At 37.4% G+C, this 17500-nt stretch overlaps 1 protein-coding gene across 6 annotated transcripts in view; it reads right to left on the bottom strand.

Annotated features, from left to right (window-relative positions):
* The window catches only part of sema4d (sema domain, immunoglobulin domain (Ig), transmembrane domain (TM) and short cytoplasmic domain, (semaphorin) 4D), a 73079-nt gene that overhangs the window by 30991 nt on the left and 24588 nt on the right, over positions 1-17500 (bottom strand). For 5 of the 6 annotated variants that reach the window (XM_051878026.1, XM_051878020.1, XM_051878021.1 and 2 more), the window contains exons 3-4: positions 14588-14654; positions 94-227 (exon numbers count right to left, since the gene is read on the bottom strand). In XM_051878026.1, the coding sequence (XP_051733986.1) occupies positions 94-227; positions 14588-14654 (201 nt within the window). The remainder of the gene's footprint in view (positions 1-93; positions 228-14587; positions 14655-17500) is intronic. The other variant, XM_051878025.1, reaches the window with a different exon arrangement.

Raw genomic sequence — 17500 nt, 5'->3', positions numbered from 1 at the left:
CACAAATAGCATCAGCACACACATGTGGTGCCTGCAGACGTTTTACACCCATAACATGTTAAACAAGAAAAAAATAATTAACCCTTCACTCACCATCCTGCTTCCATGAGCTCCTGGGAACGCTGGAGGGGCCTTGTGTGGAAACTTCCAGAAGTAATCCTAGAAACACTCCTAACACGCTCAGAGCCATGTTGGACTCCGGGATCTTCGGTAGCGTGATGTTTCCTCTGTGAGAACAACAGTGAGAAACGGAAGAAAAGACGGCTGTCAGTTGAGCTATGATCTCCACATCTGAGAGAGAAGCTCAAAAACTATCGCAGTCAAGTGTTCACTTTGCAAACAACAACAACAACAATTCACATGATGAGAATGAATATACATATTCTGCACATTTCCATACAATGAACAGGAATGGGAACAAAACATCATCATTGAAGTAATTCTGAATATATGCCATGGTGCTCTATAATTACGATATTCATGCACAATGCTATTTACATGGTACGTCACAGTATAAAAAAACACTGTATTGCAAAACTTAAATAATTATTGATACAATGATGATGACAGAATAGCTGCAATATGGCTGGGATGTAATTAAATAAATATATGCACTGCTCGTTTAGAGTGAAGTCTATGGAAGCTTGTTTCCGCCACTAAATAAAAAAATAAAAAAGGTAATTCAAAAAGACAATTCTGACTTTTTCCTCGCAATTGCGAGTTCTTAATCATGCAATTTTGATTTTATAACTTTCAATTCTGACTTTTTTTTCTCAGAATTGTGAGATATAAACATAATTGCAAGTTATAAAGCCAGAATTGCATGACATAAACTCGCAATTCTGAGAAAAAACGTCTTTTTGGACATTATAACATGCAACTGCAAGTTTATATCTCACAATTTTAACTTTATAAGACACAATTCTGACTTTATATCATGCAATTGAGAGTTTATTTCTCGCAATTCTGAAAAAAAACCTTTATTTTTTATTTATTTCATGCGTGCATTTAATTATTTGCCAGAAAACTGCCAAAATAAAAGCTTGACTGTTTAATTTGAAAATAAAGAAATGAAGACTAAATATTAGTATTGTAATTTTACAGTTGTACTATAAAATAAAATTATTTTTCTTATTTTGTTTACTAATAATCACAAAAAACAATTATTATTGTTTTATATTCATACTGAATGGGTCAAAAACAGTGAAAATGTGACCTATGAAGTTTTTGAAAGTTTTCTCGTTAAAATTTGTTTTTCGTAACTAGAATTTATCAAGTTTTTCCCCAAATTGTTCAGGCCTAAAAAGATGGGTTTCACAAAAAAAAAGTCTTTAGAGTAAAAAGTTTTTTTTATTTTTATTATTCTCTGTATTTTCTATGCAGAAAATAGAGCTGCACGATTAATCGTTAAACATTCATACTATCACAGAAGTACTGGGATAAACGTTTATAGTTCAGATATAAACACCGATGTCTATAGATATAAACAGCGATCAAAATAGAGTAAATCACTTTTTGAAAGTAACTTGACGCTTCAAATGATGATTGTATAGATTACGTCGTTACACCAGTAGGTGGCGACAAGTGACTGTCATTATTTATCATTGAATCATTCATTCAAGAGATTCATTCAAAATTTGCTGATTTATCCAGTAATGAAACAATTAAAGTACTTATGAGTGAGTCATTGAATCATTCATATTTTGTCTAGTCGTCTGTTAAAAATCGTGGGAGAATCTTGATCTCTATTTGAAAAATAAATAAATAAATTGTGATTCTCAATTTATCCAGAATCGTGCAGCTCTAATACAAAATAGAGATATTGAAGTTATCTGGTGAAAATTCCTGTGTTTTTACATATCGCAATGAATATATATCGCAGAAAAACAAAATATTACAATGCCAGTTTTTCCAATATCACGCAGCCCAATGCAGAACTTCTTTCACTGTAGTATTTGTATTCATTCATAATTCGAAGACGTTTTGCCTGTGAGCAAAGAGCAGTTAAGCAGCATTTACGTAACATTAGTATCAAATGACCCTGGCTTCAGGCAGAACAGCACCTCTTGGAAGGAGAGAAGAGAAATGTGATGACAAGCGACCAAAATTAGCATGGGTGAGACAAAGCCAAAACATCCATCTCGCTCCCTATCAGCGGCAGCCTGTTAGTATAGCATGTGCTCGCTGTCGCACACTGTCCCATGAGGTAAAAACAGCATGTCCTGTGTCCTTGAACTCAGATTCAGGTGTTTAAAAAAAATAGAGAAACCAATAACCAAGATAACCTATGACATCACTGCCTGATGAACTGTAAACTGTAAAATTCCCCTGAACTGATATCTGTGCCCACAGGGAAGTGAAACCAGGACATGTAAAATATGAGGTGGCATGCTTCTGAAATGACAACTAAACCTCAGGACAGGAAAATGACACCTGATATAATGATTTTCATGACAACCCATGTTTAAGAGTTTCCACTGTGATTGGTTACTTTTTCTAAAGAACACCTGAGAGGTGTTTTCCTGTGCAAAAGTTCCTGCTTTTATGCTCAGGTGTTGTAGGTGGTATGATTTGCAGACCAAAGTCCCAGATCAAAGTTCAATTCTTTATTATTGAACTGCTGAAATCACTAACCCTGAGTTTGAGCAATAGTAATAGTGATGGTCAACTAGGCAAGCGGCTCTAATCAATGATGCAACGTGTCATGAAATCAACAGAGCACAAGCATGAACTGATTTGATTTACATTGATACCTGAGCTTCATAATCCTGACAGTTACTGTCAGGACGGACACATGCGAACACAGATGAGTAGATTAAATAACAGAAGTTAAAGGGGTGGTTGATTATGATTTTTTAACTTTAGTTAGTGTGTATGTTGCTGTTTGAGCATAAACAACATGTGCAAAGTTACGACGCTCAAAGTTCAATGCAAAAGGAGATATTTTCTTTCACAGAATTCGCTTTTTAAAGACTACAACAAACGGCTGGTAGGGACTACAATGAGCTTCTTCCTGGGTAGGTGACATCACTAACCACAAAATTTACATAAACCCCGCCCCCAAGAACACACAACAAAGGGGGTGAAGCCATGTTGGGCTGCTTTAGAGAAGAGGAAGAGTTGTTGTAGTAGAGTGTTGTTGCTGTTGTCAGTTCAACGCTGGATTTGCACAAAAGATTAACATGACGGCACATGCTAGTCGATGAGTTGAATCAACTCCACAGCAACTACATAAATTTATCCACTAACCATTCAGAAACGTCTAAAAGTTGTAACTTCTTCCTGAGTCTCTCCATCAGTGTCGACTCCAGTTTGAACAATGTAAGGCTGAACACCGTTACTGACAATCCTCATTTTGGCTGCGTGAGATTCTCCAGCTTTGTTGTTGTTGAGCAACCGAAGCACGAGCTGTTAAAGCTCCGCCCTCTTCTGGAAAGGGGGCCGGGAGCAGCAGCTCATTTGCATTTAAAGGGACACACAAAACCCTTTAAATGCAAGTTTAATTACAAATTAAAGGAGCATCACATGCTTAAAATGCAATTATTTCTGAAGATTTTGAAAAGGTGCTAATCATTTTGTCTAACCAGTTTTTGGAGTTCTGTGTCAGACTTTTTTTTGTGTTGTTCCAATGCAAACAAACTAAATAAATATGAGAATACCAAAGCATTTGTAATTGCAACAATTTTCTGGGAGAAGTAGTGCATTATCTGAAAGAAATGCAGGGGTGCCAATATTTTTGGCCATGACTGTATATATGGTAGTTCATAAGCAGGCATATCCTGACAGGTGTTCAGTAAAAGCTTTTTCAAATTCCTACAAATGATCTCCATACGTGCTGCACTTTATTGTTCTGTGGAGAAAAAGAGCAGAGAGATTGAAAGACAAAAGAAAACAAATCGAGTGAAGAGAGCGGAATGTAATAAAGATGCAGGAAACTTAACGGAACATCGCAGGCCCCAAGCAAAGAGACTACAAACTTAAGTGCTCAGCTTATATCGGCTCTCCAGATTCATCCGTTTCATTTCTTTCATTCTGATCTGAGAGAAAAACTTATGACATGAGAGAGAGGAAACTTATTGTATCTTTAGAATATAGATTTAACAAGAACCAATATACAGACAGGGCTTTAAAATGGGAAAAATCACTGGAAAACAGGCTTTTCTACAGTCTGAATAAAATAAAATAAAATAAAATAAAATAAAATATATAAAAAATAAAATATTTTATTATTTTGCTTTACATTGCATTCATTCTACATTTAAAAAACGTATGTATTTCAATACGACTGTTCAAATACAACTCAATGTTTATGGTCAACATTGACAACATGACATTGGTTGACATTTTAAGCACACTTCAGGTGAAAAACTATAGAATATGACCACTTTTTTAGTTGCTGTACACACATTGTGGCTTTAGACATCAGATGTTTTAATGTGCTTCACATATCAAAAGGAAAAAAATATGTTTGGACAGAGACCCAAATGAAATCAAACTGACACGAGGCCCCATGACTGACCCTGCAGGACAGCAGCACCAGTGACTGATGCATCAGAAATCAACACAGAAAAATAACAATCATTGATCAACAGGCAGATGAGCTTTTACAGCTTCAGGGAGGAAACAAACACACGTGCGCACAACACACACTAGCAATGACCCTCAGTGTACAGAAATGCTAAAAGGAGGTCACACAAACACAAAGACCCTGTTGTGTGTGTGAGGAGAGAATTACACACACACAGTAAACAATCAACAAAGGCTCGACCGAAGTGTGTGTCTGAGTGTGAGCACATGACATGGCCTCTCACACACACACACCGTACTTTCCCAGAAAAATTAATTCACATGCCAGACCTGATCAGTCGAACCCTGAGTCGGGTTTCACCCTGAATATGAAATATGAATATTAAACGAGGAGCAAGGGGGACAGAATAACGAAATAAATAATAAATAATAATTGATGTGTATGTATTTAAAAAGAATTATATATATATATATATATATATATATATATATATATATATATATATAGAGAGAGAGAGAGAGAGAGAGAGGCTGTGCTGTATCATGAATAAGTCGCGGCTGAAGGGCGTTGTTAGGCACGACGCAAAGCGGAGCAACTCCTTCAGCTGTGAGTTATTCACGATACAGCACTAGCCTCGAGTACCTTAGCCTCGCTTTTATAAAACGATTACCACACAATACAAATATGAAAGCCAAGAATATGTAACAATGCAACTTTCATGAAGTAAACTTTCACTAAAAGCCTTCCTTCTGCCGGAAAAAAATAGTCCCTGACCGTGAACAGCAACAGAAGTTACATTATTACGCCATTAGATGGCGGCAAAGACTGTCTTTATGAGTGTGTCAGTCAGTAGCGAAGACTTTTACATTGAATAGACTGAATTGTTGCGAACACGGAACAAGACGCAACTGGCAAATGCTTTGACTAGCGCTGTCAGTCACGGGAAAACCCATTAAACGTTAAAAGGACAAGATAATACATCGGACATTTAAACAGATTTTTTATTATGAACATAGGACTGACCTGAAGGAAAATGCTAAATCTGAATGCAGGTAATAAACTCGCTCACTCGATCCCTTTCTCACAATACTCTTCTACATAATACAGTAAGCTTCAATGAACAATATCAATTGAGAACAAACAGTTTACTTTGCTAAGAGTGGTTGCTAAGGGTGTTGTGTAGTGATACACAGAACCGTTGGGTGAAGCGGTCATAGCCATGTTTTATTGTGAATAAAACACAGCTATTGACCAATCAGAATCAAGGACAGGAACTAAATGTTTTAATTTATATACAGTGCCACTTGAAAGTTTGTGAACCCCTTGCAGAATCTGTGAAAATGTGAAATTTTAAGAAAATAAGAGAGATCATACAAAATGCATGTTATTTTTTATTTAGTACTGTCCTGAGTAAGATATTTTACATAAAATATGTTTACATATAATTCACAAGACAAAAAAAAAAAAAAAAATAGCTGAATTTATTAAAATAACCCCATTCAAAGTTTGTGAACCATTGATTCCTAATACTGTGTGTGGTTACCTGGATGATCTACGACTGTTTTTTTGTTTTGTGATGGTTGCTCATAAGTCCCTTGTTTGTTCTGAGCAGTTAAATTGCCCAGCGTTCTTCAGAAAAATCCTCCAGGTCCTGCAGATTATTCAGTTTTCAAGGATTTTTTGCATATTTGAACCCTTTACAGCAGTGACTGAATGATTTTGAGATCTGTCTTTTCACACTGAGGACAACTGAGGGACTCAAACACAACTATTAAAAAAGGTTCAAACATTCACTGATGCTCCAGAAGGAAACACGATGCATTAAGAGTCGGGGGTGAAAACTTTTTGAATTTGAAGATCAAGGTAAATTGTACTTAATTTGTCTCCGGGAGACATGTAGGTATCTTCTGTTGCTTCCAAAGGGCAGTACTAAATGAAGAAAATTGATATTTAAACAAAATAAGAAAAATTTGGACATCTTCATCCTGTTCAAAAGTTTTCACCCCCTGACTCTTAATGCATCGTGTTTCCTTCTGGAGCATCAGTGAATGTTTGAACCTTTTTTAATAGTTGTGTTTGAGTCCCTTAATTGTCCTCAGTATGAAAAGACAGATCTCAAAATCATTCAGTCACTGCTGTAAAGGGTTCAAATATGCAAAAGATGCTGGAAATCTGAAGAATCTGCAGGAGATTTTTTCTGAAGAACAGAGTTCAGTTTAACTGCTCAGAACAAACAAGAGACTCATGAACAACCATCACAAAAAAAAAAAAAGAAAAAAAAAAAAGAAAATGGATGATGGACCATGGATCATGAACGGGGTTATTTTAATAAATTCAGCTATTTTTTTGTCTTGTGAATTATATGTAAACATCTTTTATGTAAAATATCTTACTCAGGACAGTACTAAATAAAAAATAACATGCATTTTGTATGATCTCTTATTTTGTTAAAATTTTTCACAAATTCTGCAAGGGGCACTCTATAAATGAAAAGTGCATATATAGACAGACAGACAGACAGACAATTAGATAGACACACACACACACACACACACACACACACACATTGCATACTATTTCAAACACATCTCATATGCAGACACAGCCCTCTTTTCCTGTATTAATACTCTTGAAGCCTACAGTTCGTCAAACACCTGTTTCGTGTCCGATGCACGCACAGGCTCAGAAATGCAAGCTGGGTATGAACGGTGGCGTCTTGCCAACTGGGCAACCATGTGGCCGCTCTCAAACATTCAGAGTCTGCCAACTGAGCCCCGTCCCCTCCCTCTCTCTCTCTCTGCCCTGGCACTCACAGAGACGGCACAGTGATCGATGCCACTCGTTGCCGACCCACAACGCTTTTCTGCCAGAATCAGCTTTCCCACTACGCCCGCTGACAGCTCTCACAATCCCTCTCTTTCTCTGCACCCTCTCATGCTTCAAGGGCCTGTGTGTGTGTGTGTGTGTGTGTGTGTGTGTGTGTGTGTGTGTGTGTGTGTGTGTAAGACTGCGGTTTGTTCTTTAGGTTCATGTTTTTCCTTTCCAAGAGTTTGTCTTTCACCCTTCAACCTGTCCACTCATCACTAAAAAACAAAACTTGGCAGATGGATTCATCCACAGTGACTTGCATTGCATTTAAGGTTTACATTTTATCATATCATTGAAAAAAAATGTAATGGTGGACCCAGAAATATGTGGTGAACACAAAGTCCTTGGTTTGGCATCAAATATGATGAATCTTTTATGACATCACGGCCCTGTGGAGCAGCAGCGTGCAATTAATGCCCACATGCAAAGAAACTACAGGATTAAAAAAAATCTTGTCAAACAATCTAACAGTTAACATAAACAGCAGGAAAAAAATATGATAAATGCAAATAATATAACACTGATATTTTGCAATGGACATTTTAAGTGTCTAAATACTTTTTGGGGCCACTGTATGTATATAAAAAGCACTACGGAAGCTGCAAAAAGCTTTAGAATATCCTTCTAAATAAAACTAGCTGCAGCACAGCTACGGTTATGACTTAAATAACTTCAGGACAGAAACTGTAGGTAATGGAAACCCAATGCAAAGGACAGAAAATAGCTGCTTCACATGTAATTACAGCCGTACATCTGTGCAGAAAGAGCAGGGCAGCTCTGACGTGACCACACGAAAGCCTGATGAAGGGTCAGTCCCTGTAAAAACTTATATTTAGGCAGAGTTACGGAGACCTTTAAAATACACACGCTCGACATGAGCTCCAGGAAGGAGCAGAATGACATGCAAAGAAAGTGAGGTGCATTTTAAGAGGACACACACACACGCACACACACTCGTGTCACTGCACTGTAAAATATAATGACTACCTCTGCTGCCCTATCAAAAGAGTCAAATGAAAAGCTTAATTTTCAACATCTGCATCTTTAAACTCTTAAAAATGTAGGTTCCAAAAAAGGGTTTTACAGATTGATGACATAAGAGAACCTTTTAAGTTGCTAAGATGCCATAAAAGAACCTTTAGGCTCCTATAATACAATAAGAGAAGTTTTAAGTTCCTATGATATCATAAGAAAACCATTAAGTTTCTATAATACCACCAAAGAACCTTTAAATTCCTATGATATAATAAAGTAACCTTTAATTCTTATTCATAAATGTACCTTTAAGTTTTTTAGTACCTATAATGCCTTAATGCCTTAAGCACCGGAAAGGTGCTCTATAAATAAAACGTGTTATTTTTATAAAAGAACCTTTAAGCTTCTGTGAGGTCATAAAAGAAACTTTATGATCCTATGATGTCACAAAAGCTCCTATGATGTCATAAAACAGGGGTTCTCAACCTTTTGCAAGCTGGGCCCCCCCAAAGCTGGTTCATTGCAGTTGGGGCCCCAGTGCCCATATATGTATATATGTATATATATATATATATATATATATATATATTATATATATTATATATGTATATATATATAAAAATACGACCTCACGTTTTATAGGCCTACGTTTGCAGCCTCTGAAACTTCCGTCCGTCATAAAAATTCATTCGGATGGTTCGATTTTCTGCATTTTTCGCATCCGTAGCAAATATTTTGAGGGACAATTGAGAGCCACCAAATGACGAATATGAAAAAACGAATACGACAGTTTCGGACTCAGTCAGGGTGCAAGGACCTTAAACTTTTGAGGCTTGCGCAGCTTCTCGAGGAGAAATCAAACAAATGAGCGCCGTTTTCTAAAGTCTATGAGCGCAGCACACACAAATAAACTAAACTGCAGTATGTCAGTTTAATTTCAAAATGTGGTGTTTTTATATTAATAACATTTGAATACAGTTCAGCAACATACATCACACGACCATACGAGAAGATACGACAACCAAGAGAGCTGACAATTGACCATCACTTAATTTACCATCACCTCGCGATTGAAAATGTGACACTGATATGACAGTTCAACAAACAAGTTAATAATATTAAGTCACTTACATTTTAGATGAAATAATGACTGTTTTGGTCTATTTTAGCAGCGAAAATAGATCCGATGAATCCAAACAAAGATCACAACATAGCGCATCTCACAGCAACACTCAATCGTGTTTTGAATGATTCAGTGTTTTGAACAAATCGTTTGAGTCAAAAATTCAATGACCCATTCACAAACATCTGTCTCATTCTTGATGAATCGGCCGTTTGAACGAATCGTGAATGAACGACTCAATGACTCACTTAATAAAACCGCTTATTTGCGCTCAGTATCGACAAACCAATCAAATTTGTTCAAAACTTCTTTTTTTTTTTAAATCAGTCCAAACACATTTTAATTTTATTCAGGAGTTATGTATATACAAAACTATAACTTTTTACGACAGTAGTTTAGTTTTTTTTCAGTTTTTTTTTTTCCTCCCATCCTGTAGCCTACTCGCGCCCCCCCGGTTGAGAACCACTGTCATAAAAGAACCTTTAAGATCCTATGATGTCATAAAAGAACCTTTAAGATCCTATGATGTCATAAAAGAATCAAGTTCATACAGTCATTAAAGAACTTTTAAGTTTGTATGATGCCATAAAAGAACCTTTATGATCCTATAATGCCATAAATGAACCTTAAAGTTCATATGATGCAACAAATAATCTTAAAGTTCATAATAAGAGACCTTTTAAAGTTCCCATGATGCTATAAAACATTACATTAAAAATCACTTAAAAGAACGTTTAAGTTAATAAAAAAAAAACTAAGTTCTTATGATGCGATATAAGAACCTTTAAGTAATTTCGTTCTCTAATGCAATGACATTCAGATATGAAGTGTGACTGAAGTGTGAATTCTGCTTTCTAATCTACATGACTGTCTTCAGGAACTAATTATTAAATATAGTGTGAAAGATCTTCAGAAGAAGTAAAACAGGGAACACAGTGAGAATAAGGGAGGAACTGATCTTAGATATTCACAGGCTATAAATATTCACAGGCGGTAGAGATCAGAGGCAGAAGTCTGGACTGTGATGTCCTAACGCAGGTGCTGCAAGTGTGTGTGGTGGGAGAAACCGCTTAACCTTGGGAAGACTGGATTGTTTTCAGTGAGTGATGGTCATCATGCGTGTGTGTGTGTGTGTGTGTGTGTGTGTGTGTGTGTGTGTGTGTGTGTGTGTGTGTGTGTGTGGTCAAGTGTGTATTTCAGCACCCGTCTTGGGGATCATTAACACTGTGTGTGTGTGTGTGTGTGTGTGTGTGTGTGTGTGTGTGTGTGTGTGTGTGTGTGTGTGTGTGTGTGTGTGTACACATAGCCAGGAATCTTCAGTTCCTCTCTGAAGAGAGCCTGTATATAAATAAATCTCACACACAGTGGGTGATCAGGTTTATGGGGGGGGCCAGTCTTTCTGAATGACACGAGCAGAGTTTCAGTTGAACAGCAATAAAACGGACTGACAGATTCAGTTTCTGTCAACATTTCTGGATTCAGTATCTGTGCACAGCTCTCATATCATGAAAAACAGGGGTTTTCTTATTCTTTTATAACAAAAGAGCCTTATTTATTGACATACTCTCACATTCACAACTCCCTCTCAAATACACACAGATTATTTACAGAAACTGAACTGCAAAAACGACTCATGAAAAATGATTTTTTTTAGTATTTTACAAAATCATGAGCAAATTTTAAATACATGACCACCCACATTTACAGAACTATTATTCAGTAATACTAAAATAAATACTACAAATATACATATTTTAATATGAAAAATAAGTAAATAATATAATAAGTAAATATATATATATTATAAAATAATATATTACATTATTATATATTTTATATTACATTATATCACATTACATTATATTATTATTTCTTTTTTAATTTCATTGTTAATAACTTTAACACTATATATACATAGAAGAACAAATTCAACAAATGTGTAGAATGACCCTTTTTAAACATAAGACGACTTAAAATGAACTCGACCATCATTGCAGACAATTTAAAAAAAAATCAGTCAATAAAACACACAGTTGGCAGTGAATAAAGACCCCTCACGGCAGGTCACACTGAACCAGCTCCATAAACAGCGGTTTTATTGTGCGATACATCATCCTGTTTCCTGTTAATTAAGGTGCCTTTTTCTGCCCTGACGAGTCTTTAAAACAAGAGTAAAAACCCATGACACTCCTCACTGTCACACTCCATGGTCAGTATTGTAACACGGCACCATCTTTAGCATGGCACTGATTTCACGCTCGGATTTAAGGTTCAGTATGGACAAAAAACCCTTCTGGGCTCTTTTGTGAAAACTCCCAGCATCCTCCGGTTCTTCCAGCACCTCCACAGTGTTTGTCTGGGACTTGGCAAATGAGAGTAAATGCTCATTTTGACAGCCAGACACTGATACATTTCATTACAGACTTCTGACTACCCACATTGCAATGAATTTTGGCCAAGAACCGCCCATCTAGATGAGAATGTTTAACTGCAATTTAAATATTCACTTCCCACTAACAATAAGCTACTGTACGGGGATTATAGTTCCTTCTGAAGACCACAACAGCTTTTAAATCACCTTTCATAACAAATCTGAACTCTGGATCAAGTTACACTGAAGCATGTGTTGCAAATCTCTTTCAACTAAGATCCAGAACAAGAAACTAAACCTGGTTTTCTTGTTGAGCAGAGGTATGCTGCTTAGTGATCAGATTGCACCTATACCAGAGGAACCTTTTCATAGTTCCTAGAACTATTAGCAGAAGTACCTGCTTTTTGCTGTGTTCGCACCACAGGAAGATCCTACTTCAGAGTAGGGCCTAACCCAGCACCATAGGAAATATCAGTGACATAAGTGTACGGTGATTGCCCAAATGTGCGCAAAACACCAGCACCCGCCATTTTTAAAAAAAGCTGTGTACACACACAGTTTATAGCCTATATATTTACTCCACAAACTAACTCTATGAACATGGAAAACAGTGATAGATGGACCTCTTAACCTTTACGCTAAGGAGAAAATCCAACGCAACTTTGGACCAAGAAAAACATGAATATGTACTTCTGCTCAGCGACGTTGGGCATCAACCACACGACAAACGCAAATACTTTTTCATACACTGTCATCTTCATTTGTATAACAGTTCTATCTAATAATGTATTTGACAGGATTGTTAAACAGATCATAAACTAATGGAAAATAGGAGCACTGTGTTCTCAGCACAGACAAAATAAAAGTCTCAACAACAAGAGCGGATTATGTCACTTCAGAGTTCCTACTGCCGATGCGAAAGCAACCAGGAAAAAGGCCCTAGGGAAACTATTACTTCTCAGGGAACCGCCCTGGTGGCCAGTTCCTAAAACTACCTAGTGTGAAAGCTCCCATTTTCACCTGCTGGACCAGAAAAACAGATGAAAAAAATAATCCCACAGACACACATTAAAAGAGGAACCCAAGGCATAATTAGGGACCAGAAGGTCACTGAAATGCGGGGATGGGGGGTTTAAGAAACCATCTAGCAACCACCCAGAACACCTTAAAAACCACCTAGCAACACCCTGGTAACCATTCAGGTTATACTAATATTGTGGCAGAGTTTTGCATTAGCAATACCACTCATACCACAAATAAACATGTTTATATATAGCCTCAAGTCTTTGGTGTCCATGTCAAGCATCAACACTTTGTGGTCCATGTCAAGCATCAAGTCTTTGGGGTCCAAGTCAAGCCTCAAGTCTTTGGGGTCCAAGTCAAGCCTCAAGTCTTTGGGGTCCAAGTCAAGCCTCAAGCCTTTGGGGTCCATGTCAAGCCTCAAGTCTTTGGGTCCAAGTCAAGTCTCAAGTTTTTTTGGTCCAAGTCAAGCCTCAAATCTTTAGGGTCCAAGTCAAGTCTCAATCTTTGGGGCCCAAGTCAATCCTCATGTCTTTAGGGTCCAAGTCAAGCCTCAAGTCTTTGGGTCCAAGTCAAGTCTCAAGTTTTTTTGGTCCAAGTCAAGCCTCAAATCTTTGGGGTCCAAGTCAAGCCTCAAATCTTTAGGGTCCAAGTCAAGTCTCAATCTTTGGGGTCCAAGGCAAGTCTCAATCTTTGGGGTCCAAGTCAAGCCTCAAATCTTTGGGGTCCAAGTCAAGCCTCAAATCTTTAGGGTCCAAGTCAAGTCTCAATCTTTGGGGTCCAAGTCAAGCCTCAAATCTTTAGGGTCCAAGTCAAGTCTCAATCTTTGGGGTCCAAGTCAAGCCTCAAATCTTTAGGGTCCAAGTCAAGTCTCAATCTTTGGGGTCCAAGTCAAGCCTCAAGCCTTTAGGGTCCAAATCAAGTCTCAAGTTGTTGGGGTCCAAGTCAAGCCTCAAGTTTTTGCTATCCAAATCACGTCTCAAGTCGTTGGGGTCCAAAATTATCACAAGGTAGGACTTGGCTATATTGTTACTGTTTGTTGTTCATTTATATAACAGCACTTTTCCATTGGTTGATGAATACGTGTGCCTTCAGATGAGTCACGTGCGTATATAATGAGTCAAGTTTCGAGTCAGTGTTCCTCGAGTCCAAGTCAAGTCGCAAGTTATTTTTTTGTGACTTAAGTGCGACTCAAGTCCAAGTCGCAGACTCGAGTTTAATTTTCCAAAGAAAATTAAATAACATTATTATAGTGATCAAGCACAAGCAAGATATATGAGGAGAGAAAGAGAATTGAATCCTCACAAAAAAAAAAAAAAAAAAAAAAAAAACGCAAAACAAACTCAAGCATAAAACATGGAATAAAAGGCAAAGAACCATAAAGCGAGAAGGAAGATATCAAAACAAAACCATTTTTGCAAACGAAGAAAAGAAGGATAAACTGCAGGAAAAGTGGGAGAACACAACCAAGCAGGAGAAAAAAAAATCATTTGGGATGGACGAGAAGTATTTCCAAATCAACCAAAAGAACGAAATGAGGAAAAAAAAACATGCAGCTTTAAAATGCAAGAGCAGCGACAGGAGAGTCTGTCCGGCCGCAGGGGGAGGGGTTCATGCAGTGATGTCATCACAGCTCAGCACAAGCGAGAGAGCGAAAGCCCCAAACCACACAGATGAGGAGAGAGAGGAGGGAGTTTCTGACCTGTAACTCTTCCACGACACTTGACTAGACCAGAAGATCCGTCCTTCAGAATTATAAAATCCGCCGGCTATAGAGAGACACAGAGATGAGGAGAGGGTTATCATGGAGTCTGACCGTATGGATGGATGAATGTTAAACATCACACACAAATGGAGGAGGAGCAGAGGAAAAAACACTTTATTAAAAGAGAAAAAAGAAGTGGAAATACACACAGACATCTCATTTGAGAACATGTACATTTTATAAACGATGTACTGCTACAGATTAAAAGAGCAGACTTTTGACACTTTTGACTTGGAGTTAAAAATTAAACCTTTAAAAGGATGTGGCACTGTGGGTTTTGGTGCGGTGTTAAATCAATGGTTTTAATAGCTGTTTTACAGACTTAAAGGGATAGTTCACCCAAAAATGAGAATTCTGTCATCATTTACTCAGCCTCAGGTTGTTCCAAACCTGTATAAATTTCTTTGTTCTGTTGAACACAAAGGATTTATACAGGTTTGGAACAACTTGAGGGTGAGTAAATGATGACAGAATTTTCATTTTTGGGTGAACTATCCCTTTAATGACATTTTTACAGTCATGAAACGCTCAAGCGGACATTAAAATGTGTCTTGGTTTGGACTGCAGTGAATCTGCATGTATTTACACACTTATGATTTACTCACACACAACAGCAGTGGAAATAATAATGTGTAAAATCATCATACACATTTAAAAAGGTGTAGTTCCCGACACGTGCTGTAAGCGGCCGACCAATCACAACAGACTGGGCCGTCTGACCAATCAGAGCAGAGTAGAGTAGACTTGCAGAAAGGAGGGGTTTAGAGAGATTCCTTAGTTATTTCAGCTTAAGTGGTTAACTGCGCTCAGTTTACACTTCCATGTGCATTTAGCAACCAGAGAAACCACCACAAACACATTCAAGCTTCAAAATCAAACCAACACAAACTGAAAATAAACAAGCAGCTACTGTGTTTTTGATTAGTTATGGTTCTGGTTTATATCACCGAGATCATTAACCTTTGCCAAAGAAACAATCAGCAATACAATTTAATGTAGGTCAGAGAGAAAGCACTCAAGCGTCTGTTAACCGGGACTGAGTCGAGGGGTGAACAAACCAGCCACGGACAATTACAGCAAGTCATGCGGACGTAATGCCAGCGCACACAAACACAGGCCCCTGCACAGGGGAGGAACACCATGTCCGAATTACGGATTGTGTTGCATGCTAATTTCTTCCTGATGTCAGTCTCAATTTGATTCAGTGCTTCATTTAAAGGATGCGTCTGCTCTGAGGATTCACACAGATATATCTGGGTTAACTTCAGATGGTTCAAACTTGTTTTTGAAAAGGTGGTTTTGATATGAGCTATGATATTTAGATGTAATAACCTCAAACCTCATTAGTTGAGCATTAGAACTACAAACAAGCTACTTGTTGCAGTTTAAAGTAACAAAAAGCATATCACAGGTTTTGAAATATCATAACGAAAAAATCTAAATCACTCTCCAAATGTGCCATGCAGTCCTGACAAACTCATTTTAGCATATTTTTCCAGGAAATTCATTTAAAAAAAGCATTAAAATTCAAATAACCCATTCACTTAAAAACGTTATTTTTTTGTAACAAATGAATATTTAGTTGAAAACTGCTGTTTATCACACTCTTGTGTGTGGGACTAATTTCTTACGCATCTCATCCCAAGCCTCTGTTGCTAATTCCAAAATGACTAATACAGTTGATACAGTTATTAGAGAGAGAGAGAGAGAGAGAGAGAGAGAGAGAGAGAGAGAGAGAGAAAATAAGCAGCATATGTGAATTAGCCTACCTGAATCTGTGCATCTCTCACGGCAGCAGTGTCTCTACTAATAGCGAAACTAAGTTTATCTACCTCAAGAACCGCACAGTTATTACCTCGCTGGTGAGAAATGTCATGTAGCTTTTAAAAGGTTCAAACATTCACTGATGCTCCAGAAGGAAACACAATGCATTAAGAGACAGGGGTGAAAACTTTTTGAATTTGAAGGAATATTGTTTTTAATTTGTTGTCCGGGAAACATGCAAGTATCTTCTGTTGTTTCCGAAGGGCAGTACTAAATGAAAAAAAAAAAAAAAAAGATATTTCAACAAAATAAGAAAAATTTGGAAAGGGTTCAAATATGCAAAAAATCCTTGAAAACTGAAGAATCTGCAGGACCTGGAGGATTTTTCTGAAGAACAGAGCTCAGTTTAACTGCTCAGAACAAACAAGGGACTCATGAACAGCCATCACAAAACAAACACACACACACATATATACACACATGTCCCCAACTAAGCAAGCCAAAGGCGACAGCGGCAAGGAACCCAAACTCCAACAGGTGACATCAGGTGGCAAACAGGTGTTAAAATGGAGAAAAAAAAAACCTTGGGAGAAACCAGGTTTAGTCAGGGGGCCAGTTCTCCTCTGGTGAACAGTGCTTTGTTACAATTCAGGTAGCTATCATAAGTCCGATGGGATCGCAACATTCAAATCTTTCTCAAAATCTAACTTAAAAAGATGTATTTTTACAAATATAAATGCCATGGAGGTTCAAATTAAGCCACTTATATAACTTAAAGGTGCAATATGTAAGAATTTTGCAGTAAAATATCCAAAAACCACTAGGCCAGTGTTATATATTTTGTTCACTTGAGTACTTACAATATCCCAAATGTTTCCAACTATTTGTAAATCGTGAGAAAATTGCTATTTTAACCAAGGCTCCGGGACGTGTGGTGAGTCGCCTGTCAATTGCGTCATACCCGTGTTACCCTCGGTTTCCGGTTTTATTTTGTAGAAACCATGGAAACACCAAAGACGCTTTAATATATTACATGTTTTAATAGACAAGGGAACAACTGTTTGGTTACATTTATAGACAGAAAAC

This window comes from Ctenopharyngodon idella, chromosome 21 (assembly GCF_019924925.1).
Source record: "Ctenopharyngodon idella isolate HZGC_01 chromosome 21, HZGC01, whole genome shotgun sequence".
NCBI lineage: Eukaryota > Metazoa > Chordata > Actinopteri > Cypriniformes > Xenocyprididae > Ctenopharyngodon > Ctenopharyngodon idella.
This window is presented reverse-complemented; position numbering and strand designations above follow the sequence as displayed.